Below are 10,473 nucleotides of genomic sequence, written 5' to 3'. Positions count from 1 at the left end.
TATTAGTAATTAAAAGGATTAAAGTTATTTTTTCAATTACAATAAAAAATTAGATCTAATTAATCACAATTTAAAAAGTCACGAGTTAATAAGATCATAAATTAAAAATTGGGTCTAATTGACTTTAATTGAAAAAGTCGTGAACTAATTTAAATTTTAATTTTAATTAAAATAATTTTATATAATCACAAATAGGTAAATTAGCATTAAATTTAGATTCAAATAATCTCATCTAATTACAGTTTATGTCTTTTTAAAATACAGTAACTAATTAAAATAGATTATTTTGATAATTTATCCGATATTTTATTAAAATAATATTATTTGACGTTAACAGAAAGAATAATTAATATGATTTGAAAAAAGAAAAAAACCCGAACAACAGTGCCACCTGCAAGTCCATGAAACCTAACAGCCCGAAGGCTAAAACCCCTCTTTCTTCAAACATATCAGTTCTTCTTCTTCTTCTTCGGTGTGATCTGCTCGTTCGTCTACCATGGCTTCCAATGGAGCTCATTCCGTCAGTCTCTCTCTCTCTCTCTCTGTGTCTATCTCTCTGTATATATATATGTACATATATTTGCGTCAAGAGGGATTTTGATCTTCTCATACAGTATTGAAAGTTGAATTTGTGGTACGCAGAGAGAAGGTGGGGATGCAGGGACGAATGACTTGGACAAGATCAAACGTCAATTGGCTTCCGGTTCCGGCAGGAATATCTTGCAGGGTCCTCTTCTTAAGCGATCCGAAACGGTAAACAATCCCCCGGGGGGTTTCCTTTGTTTTCCGCCTGGAATATTGACTTTTTATCAGTCGCTCTTATTTCTCCTTTGCTTATTGTTCTTCAGTTTCGTTCAGATCTAAAACGAGAACAATAAGAAAAAAATCCAAGGCAAAACGAGTCCACGGGTTGGGCAGTGATACTTACTCCCTGAAGCTGAGCTTCAGATGTATGTTTGTTTTAATTTATTTTTGGAATTCTTAAGTTTCTTAGGCTGCGACGGGTGCACAACTGGCTTGGTATTGGTGCCATGGTCCCCTGTCCCAACATTTTCTGGATGACCTGTTCTTATTCGCTGTTTTTCAGCTTTTGCCGCCTTCTAGGCTTTGTTATATGACTCGCCCCCTTGCTTTCTGGTATCTCAATAAAAGAAAATATATATGTTACTTGTTAGTATCAAGAAAAGGGCATGCATGGTCTCCCTTGCCGTTTGGCACCCCCAATGCCCTTGTTGGCACTTAAAAATAACACATCATGACCGTTGTAGCCTTTGGGATGGATTATGAAACAAAATAAGGGAAAATGGTCAAGTTTTATGGAGTGAATCATCAAATGCATGTTTAAGGTTTAAAGAGAACAAGAAATTCCTAATGCACAAGTCTTGAGGCATTGATGAGCAAACCTCAGAGGTGAAGAAGATTTAGCAAAAACCCATACCGTCCTATGAGAAAACCCAGTTCATAGGATCATCATTAAGGCAATGTTTCATTGAATTATTTTACTATGCTTTGCCATTCATAATGGAAAATTCAAGTGGAATTTTAGATGAATTATGGAGAATGTGCAAGTAATCTTGTTTGTTGGCTTGGTTAACCTAAGTTTGAAATCTTGGGGGATTGCCTTTATATTGCAATTTGTTCTAATCATTACTTTATTCTTTTTCTTCTTAAATAGCTGAAGAAATGGAACGAGAGGTGGGTGATCTTAGATCCAACAACAGGAAAAATGGAATATAAGTAAGTTAAAACTGCACATCTTTTTTTTGGATTCCCTGCCATTATCCTACTTCTTGATGTAAGTTACCCTACAATTTTTCTGGTATTTCATTCTTAAGGATTAGAAGAAATGAGCCAACTGTCAAGGGAACCATTATATTTGACGCAAATAGCACGATAGCAATATCTCCTTTGAACTTCCAGTAAGTTTGGTTCTTTTGATAATTTGCTTATATTATGACTGACTGTTATTATCTATCAGTTTTAGATAACTATTAATCTGGTTTCCTGCTGTTTTCACTTCAGTGGGCTACCAAAGTATGATCGCTGCTGTTTCTGTATCCACATTTCTGCTTCTAGTGTTTAATTTTTTATTTATTTTCCTTCTTTAAGTTGTTTATTTCCATTTATGGGGATGGGGAGCGGTGATATATTGAAATGCATCTTTTCACTTAGATAAGAAATCTATGTAAATATGGTTAAATTTGAAAGTCTTAAGACTTGTGTGACTGATCATTGTAAATATGGTTAAATTTGAAATTCCAAGACTTGTATTATTGATCTTTGTAAATATGGTTAACTCTGAAATTCCAATACTTGCATGATTCTTAACTGTACTACTTAGATATCGGGACACCCCAGAAAAAAGAGTATTTCCTCTGTGCAGAAACTCCAGGCGCTGCTCGAGCTTGGGTGTCAACTTTACAGTAAGTTATTTGAGGTTTATTGTTAAAGTGCTTCAGTAAATTGTTTCTCTAACTTAAATATTAATGATGACCTTAATTATTTTATCTTATATTTTCTGAAGTTTCTGTGACTTTCGTTTAGTATGTAGTATATGTTAGGGAACAAATCAAGTGACAAAGAAAACTTGGAACAAAATCACACATACAAAAGACCGAATTTACGTGGTTCGGCAAAGAGTGCCTATGTTTACGGCTGCATTAGGTGTTTTTTCACTATTTGAGAATGTTACAATTACAAGAATTATACCCACGCATTTATATATGAATACTAGGGCAAAAATAAATAGAACTCCTAATTCGGGCTTGTTTAGGTTTTGGGGGTGGAGCCCCCTGTCTTGTGACAAGGGACATTCTTGTAATAAAAGAGGACGGGTAGTTACAGGTAGAAGGTTGTAAAAGAAAAGGCAGTTAGGCAATTTGTAATTCAAATGTTGGCGCCAACCCACAGAGGATGGGTATATAAGCCAACATCTGCGGCCATAGCGGATAGGCTTGAATACGATTGAATTCACATTTCCCTCTCATTCTCCCTCTTTCTCTCAATTTTCTCTCTTGTTTTTCTATTCTCCCTTCTCTCTCAGTTCATCAATTCCTGCGCAATTTCTCACTGAATTGCGAGAGGATTCCCTTATCAAAATTGAGTTCTGACACCCCTTAGCCCCCGCAAGGGGCATTGCCCCCTTGACCCTTGCCCAGGCAGTGGGACCCCGGTATTGGTTCTACATAGGTATCATAAATTGAATCATGCTCCACATCTCCAACAATATAGAGGTTGATTCACTGGTGACCTCACAAGGGAATAGTGACTTTCCAATGTCCTGTTTCACATGATAAGTTATTAGTTTATACAAATGCTTGTAAGTATTCATTCATGCTATTATGCTCTTCAAAATGCTGATTGTAGGCCTGTCTGGTGGAAAAGGTCTTCTTTAGCAATGCTCATTTGTTCTAAAATGTCTAAGCTTAATGGTCAAAGAAGCTAAATTAAGTTGAATGCATTTGCTAAGAAAACACTATCTCACCTATTTAGCGGTGCTCTTGTCAGATGTTATTGAGATGTTTGGCATTACTTTCATAAGCAGGTCTTTTTCAGTTTTGGCCCATCTTCTCGCATCTATTCACTTTCTTTACACCAATGAGCTGAAATACACCCTGTGTTTGTAATCTTTGTGTTTGTATTGTCACTTATATATTTGATTACTTTCTTTGAAAATTCAGTGCCACACAGTTGGTTTTAAAGGCACATAAAGAGGCTGTGAATTCCTTAGGTGGGAATGGTTCTGCAAAGCTAGGAACCATTGCTACTGTAGTTGCTGCTGCCAATTCTAGATCGATGGAAGCTTCTAAAGAAATTGAGGCAGCTATGCAGATAGCCATGAGGAATGCTCTAGGAGCAATGACGAATAGACCAACTGATCTTCCTCCGATGGATGATCTCACAATCATGATGGTAGGCAGCCCTTCTTTTTTGTTTCATGTTTTTGTTGTCTGTCTTGGAACTTTTAACTGTTTACTTAATTCTAATAGCAGCGATTAAGGTACCTGGATAAGGATGCAGTTGAGGGTAGATTATGAGTACACGAGACGAGACACAATTAAGATGGTTTAATTGTGTGAGAAGAAGACCAATAGAGGTGCCTGTAAGGAGAGTGGACAGAGTGGAACAAGTCTCTAACAAAAGAGGTAAGAGGAGGACAAGAAAAACTTAGTGGGAAACTCTTAAATATAATATGAGTTATGAGGGACTTATAGAAAATATGGCCATAGATAGAAATGATTGATGAGCTAGGATTTGTGTAACCAACCCTATATAGTGTGATTAAGGGGGTTCATATGTTGTTATACTCGAGGATGAACATCTTGAAATTAGTGTAGAATTCTCAGGTTGATATGTTGGATGGAAATAATGAAATCGTGTATTGAAATGTAACCAATTCAACATCCTTCAGCATGAAATATTTTAAGGTTATAGTTTAATGTAGCAAATAGTTAACATGAACTGGTTTAGGCCTGAAAACATTTTACTGCTACTGGCTAAAGCCTCATAAAGATGTGAATGTTACAGTGGATGTGTAGATATGCAAGAAAAACAAAAAAATAAGAAATTTGATCAGCATTAGCAAAAAAGAAAAAAAAAAGAAAGGAAAAGAAAAAGGAACATGATCAGACGTAACAAGGTTCAAGTGGCACCTTGTTGAATTGTAAATCACCATCTCATCTAAAGCTGTAAAGGGCTAACTTTATTTTTTATATTATTATTTTTACTATCAACATGTCCCTTTTGTGTGGCTAGGCTTCAGCTTGTAACTTGTCTGAACACATGCAACTATTTAAATATTGGATTAGGGATGATGTTTGAATTCAGGACTTTGTCTTCTTTGATATCATGTTGAATTGTAACTATCTAACCTAAAAGCTTAAGCTAGAGATGCAGGGTTAACTTCATGTTTTATATTACTGTTTTTACTCTCAACCCGACCATTTAAGATAAGATGAAGAGTCATGATTAAGATGGAAATTTGTAGCGAAAGATGGGGAGGAAAATCAAAGAAAACCTGGTGAAAAATCCTTAGACATGACATAATAATGGCCTTACAAAGGATATGATTATGGAGATAGATAATTGAAAATCTAAAATTTATGTAGTCAGCCCTACCTAGTGGGATAACGGCCTGTGATTGTTGTTGGCTAAGGCCTCATGAGCCAAATATTTTACTAGTCTGCACATATACTAGAAGTTCTTGTTTTCCATGCTGAGCCAGGCATGAGTTGCATGATTGGCCTTCTAGGATAACTGCAAGTGATGGCCTAACCTTTCGATCTCTGCAACTATGTAAAAACTGCATGCGATTATTCATTGTCTTACTCAGTTTTTCAGTGATTTTATTTTCTTTACTATTATTATTACAACTATTATTATTTTCTGCAGGAGACTTTAAGAGTTAAAGACGAAGAGCTACAACATTTGGCTAGGGATCTTCGTGCTCGGGATTCAACAATAAAAGAGATTGCTGAAAAACTATCTGAAACTGCTGAAGCTGCTGAGGCTGCAGCTTCTGCTGCTCGTACAATGGATGAACAAAGGAAAATTGCTTTTGCTGAGATTGAACGCTTAACCCAAGATTCACAAAAGCAGTTCAACTCGTCGATATTGAAGGTGTTATAAGCTCTCTCTCTCTCTCTCTCCTCTCTCCGGTGATGATTCAATTTGCTATCATATTAAGTTGATGCAGTAATGGTGTTATAAGTGTGCATGATTTTACTAATTTAAGGTTGTCTTTATTTGTAGCTAAGAGAGTCTGAACAAAAAGTTGGAATTCTAAATAAAGAAAGAGATCAACTAATTAAGCAGAGAGACTCTGCACTTCAGGAAGCACATTTGTGGCGTTCTGAGCTTGGAAAAGCTAGAGAGCGTGCTCTGATATTGGAAGGAGCTGTTGTTAGGGCTGAGGAGAAGGTCAGGGTTGTGGAGGCAGATGCCCACACTCGAATAAAGGACTCAGCAGAAAGGGAGGCTGCAGCCATAAAGGAGAAACAAGAGCTTCTTGCATATGTGAATGTGCTACAAGCCCAACTTCAAAGGTTTGCCTACTTACCTAAGTGCCTATATTTAAAGTGAACCCATGTTGTGTATGCTATGTATACCTTTATACCTTGTCACATTTCAGCTGCAAATTTTGCTTTCCATTGGCATCAGGGAAGCAGGTTGTGCTGTTTTAGAATTAAAACTCTTGGAAAGGCATAAATTATATGCATAATGTTGCACCCTTTCTCTTGGTAGTACAATCGGCCATGAACCCCAAGCAGAAACTTAAGGAACACAAAGCCGAAAAATCCATTCCGCATATTACAATTGAAAAAATCTCCAAAATCTATTAAGGTAAAACGATACCATTAATCAACTGTCAATATCTTCAAAATGTTACATAACATCTAGAGTAAACAAAGGAGAAGATGTCCTTACAGTGAGTCTGCTGTGGTCTCCCAATCTGAGTGACTCTAGGCATCTTGTTGATCTCCTGATATGGTTAGTTGGAGTAGTGAACTTGCAGCTCAGTGATTGTTATTCATTGTGTATAAATAGAGCATATTTAAAACAATGCATTTCATATATGTAACATAGATTGGTTTCATTTCCAAATATTCCCAATGCATCAACATGAATCTATAGTAATCTTATGTCACATGGTGCGGCAATAATGGCATAGGATATATCTATTTCAGTGTATAGAAGACAAATAATCTAAGGAACCATTAATCACAATAATCAATAATCAATCATCAATAATCCAATAACCATATCGGCCTTTTCTGTGTAGCTTGTGGATCCGCATTGTGCAAGGGGCTTCAGGATCATGCTCGGGTCCTATATCACAAGTAACTAGTGAAGTCACCAGGAGCACACTTGGCCTTTTCCTTTTTGTGCCACATTAGTAGTTGGATTCTAGTTGCCAGGGTCATTCTAACTTCACTATTTGTCATTCTAACTCCACTATTTGTGGATGAGTCTTTTCCCTCGACTTCATGGCAATAGTCCCATCGTATAGTAATATTTTCCATGATTCCCTACATTTCAACTTTTCATCTCTGTTCTCAATTTGTTTGCACAACTCATCATGTCATAATGTCAAAAATAAATTGAGATCATATAATATCACATGCTGACCCTAACTTGGTTAGGAGGTCTAAATGATGATGATGATCATATAATATCATGTCAAAATATTTCTCTCATGCAAGGGAAAAATTTTCAAAAAAGTATATTTACAGAAATAACCACTGTTGTGGAACTGAGAATGGATTGGCTGGTTCAATCAGAAAAATCAGGACCGTCATTGGACAAGTTCAGTCAGGCTAAAAAACTGGTTGGTTTTATAGCAAATGGGAAACTGGGTGAACTGGCCTGGTTCAATCTCTGGTTCCCCCAATCTGCTCACACCTAAACATATTCAGGCAGGACGACCAAATGCCCCTTTTCCCCTTCATGCAACAAACAGAAAGAAACCCAAATCACCATTTCACATAAAAATTGAAGCAAATCTCTTCTTTTCTCTTCTCTGTGTGTGTATGTGTATAGAACAATCAGTTTCTGAAAGTATGCATTTTTTCTATCTCTAAACCAAACCTCTTCCCCCAATCCAAGTGTTACTTGTTTCTATGGCTGTTGAGGTTCTGCGTTGGAACCTCCTTCATTCATTTTGTATGGGTCAATGCCATCCATTCATTTTTCCTTCAGAGAAAAAGCCATGAATAATTAATTAGAAGATTCTTTAATATATTTTAGGAGGGATGGGGAGTAAATGAATAATGAAGAATGCTTGATTGCTTGAACTGTGACTCAATCAAATGAATGGATGTGTTTGTTTATCCTCAGCTGGTAGTTACTCCCCCCTCCCAAATGTTCTGAGTTTGATTTCTGATTTTTTCCCCACTGTTTTTGGTTCATACGGTCGCTGTGTTACACATTATGATTGCAAGAATGAAAAAGGTGAATGATTGATGCTTGTTTTGGAAACTAATATAGGGTGGCACTGAACACTAACTCTATGGGCCACATAAGTCCCCTCATTTGTTGTGTTTTAAATGGTTACAACTTGTGCAGACAAAATTAGTCTCGGCAATCCATCCACTCCCAATTATCTTCAATGTGAGCTTAATCATTCAAAATTTTCTGTCCTTAATCCTACCCCTTATTATACCTTAAACAAACAAGGCATTAATTAATAAATCCTATCACTCAAAATAAATCCCTAGGTGTTCCTAGTCTTGTGAAGTATCCTAAGAATTACTATATGCCCAAAATCTATGTGCAAACATATATGGCCTGGCATGTATAAGCCCTTTTTCATCAAATGCAGAAAAACTGGAATTCCACTGGTCCATGCAATGTACGGTAAGTTCAAAGTTATTGCAATCCCTCTTGTATTGTCTGTCTGTCCCTCCCCAATAAGATAGGACAATCCAAACATAATGATGGCTGCAATGTGTCATCTAAAATATTATTTACATTTTAATGAAAAATGGTTCAGTGTCACCTAGCTGGATAAAGGCTTGTGACTGTTGCTGTTGTACTGAAGAATGATTCATTATATTATTCATCCTATATGGAAGCTACCTTTGGAGGCATGGAATGGTTACTCCAATAATTCAATACTTACCTAGAAACTGTATGCTCTTCCTATCCTACCTTCCTTTTCTCTCCTCTTCCCCACCTCTCCAGTCTCTCTGTCTCTCTTACAAATTGGTGATGCAGTTTCTAGTTTTTGAGATGAGTTTAGTTTACTTTGTAGGTTTAGTTTACTTTGTAGGTTTAGTTTTTGAGGAAGTTTAATCTGATCATTTTCTGTCCCCATCTCCAGGGAGAGTGTAGTCCACTTGGCAGTGGATCAGGCTAATGTGGGCCCAATTGGAGATGGTGAATGGAGTGATATTCAAACAACGGAAGCAAGGATAGCTGAAGTCAGGGAAGTTGGTCCTGATACAGAAGGGAGAAGCTTGGATATAACTGTGGTTACTGTACCAGTTAGTGGCCACCAAGAGCCAGAAGCAAATTCTGCCCATCAGTCTTAATATTTTCATCTCTTCCATGAGCATATATATATTCAGTGGCATCACATGCCATTAGGGATAAGTTACAAGAGGAGATTTGAACCATCTTCATGCGCCTTTAGTTCAATATCTGATGCTGCAGTCATTATTAAGCTATCTGCATGTTGATGGTTTCTGTATAGCTAAAATCTTGACATTCTCACTGAACGGGTCTTTGTCTTTTGGCCTTTCTGTATGTGTCTTTCTATTAGCATCAAAACTTTTAGCAGTCTACTCTTTTCACATTTTTGATTGTATTATTTATGACTTGATTATAGGTATATAGCCGGCGGGAAAGTTGTATTGTGATACACTACAGTACTCAATAGTTTGAAATATATGATCTTTCACTTGATAGACTTCATTGTTAACATTTTTCTTTTTGCCCTTTTGTGTTGATGATACAATACCATGATTAATGTCACCACTGCTAACTCCATTTTTCCTCTGCTTCTGTACTGGTAGTCATTTTGAGGGTGAGTTTTGGTCGCGATGGTTGGGTTATTCTTTTATGATTAAAAGGTAATAGCTTACACCTGACTGGACTCTCCCCAATGAGGCTTACGAAGATGATAGAGGAATCCCACATTTGATCTTGCTCTAATACTACTTTCGAGATATGTTCGTGTTCAATTTATTATTTATTTATTTTTGGATTAAAATATTATCTTTAAAATTGATACCTTGTTTTATTTTATACGTCTCTAATTTAAACTTAGCATAGTCTATAGTCTGTTACTTAATTATCAAAGAGACGTAAAATAAAATAATTTAATAAAAATTTAATACTAAACAACACAAATTTTCACATAAATAAAAAATTAGATCGAAGGTGACTTTTTTTGGAATTTGATCTCATTAGAAAACATGATTCTTAACAGTTTTGTCAGTATTCTTAAATTTGTCAGTAAGAATTTTATCAGTCATCTTATTAATCAATTTAGAAAACTTATGAACGTAGTTACAAAAGGAAATATTGATAAGATTATCAAATAATATAATTTTTTAAATGAATATTTAATTCACTTAGGAAAAGCAAATAGCAATGAAGAACTCCTAACAACACACATGAAAAAATCCTTTGAGACAGACATGTCAAATGAAAATAGAGAATTTAGTTGACACTATGATAGATGTTTTACTAGAGAAGAACTCAAGACCCATCAACAACAATGGCATATTGCTATGAAAATATTAAAAAATTAATATTTCATTTTTTAAATGATTAGCAGAACACAGGAATCTTGTCGGGCATTCCATTAGGAATCATTTCAAATTCATCAGGAATCATTAAAGACTTGCCCAAAAATCCTTTCAGTTTTTATCATTTTAAAATTATATGAAAGGAATTATTGTCTATAAAAAGGTATGTCTGTGATGTTAGTAAGCATTGTTTCATTCTCCACTTTTCCCTTCTCTGTTT

At 35.8% G+C, this 10,473-nt stretch overlaps 1 protein-coding gene across 1 annotated transcript; it reads left to right on the top strand.

Moving 5' to 3' along the window:
• The first annotated feature begins 376 nt into the window (after positions 1–376).
• On the top strand, positions 377–9,407 carry LOC127811973 (uncharacterized). The gene is made up of 10 exons (XM_052352198.1): positions 377–520; positions 643–753; positions 1,676–1,737; positions 1,836–1,919; positions 2,023–2,054; positions 2,342–2,423; positions 3,681–3,912; positions 5,392–5,619; positions 5,752–6,044; positions 8,822–9,407. Exons 1-10 carry the CDS (start codon positions 497–499, stop codon positions 9,030–9,032), a joined length of 1,359 nt encoding a protein of 452 aa, XP_052208158.1. The 5' UTR covers positions 377–496; the 3' UTR covers positions 9,033–9,407.
• The last annotated feature ends 1,066 nt before the right edge of the window (positions 9,408–10,473 follow it).

The sequence above is a fragment of the Diospyros lotus genome, chromosome 10 (genome assembly GCF_014633365.1).
Source record: "Diospyros lotus cultivar Yz01 chromosome 10, ASM1463336v1, whole genome shotgun sequence".
Classification (NCBI taxonomy): Eukaryota; Viridiplantae; Streptophyta; class Magnoliopsida; order Ericales; family Ebenaceae; genus Diospyros; species Diospyros lotus.
This window is presented reverse-complemented; position numbering and strand designations above follow the sequence as displayed.

Coding starts and splice junctions, on each gene's coding strand:
- LOC127811973 (XM_052352198.1), top strand. CDS start 497: ATGGCTTCCAATGGAGCTCATTCC. Junction 3,913..5,391: donor ATGATCTCACAATCATGATG/GTAGGCAGCCCT, acceptor TATTTTCTGCAG/GAGACTTTAAGAGTTAAAGA. Junction 6,045..8,821: donor CTACAAGCCCAACTTCAAAG/GTTTGCCTACTT, acceptor CCCCATCTCCAG/GGAGAGTGTAGTCCACTTGG.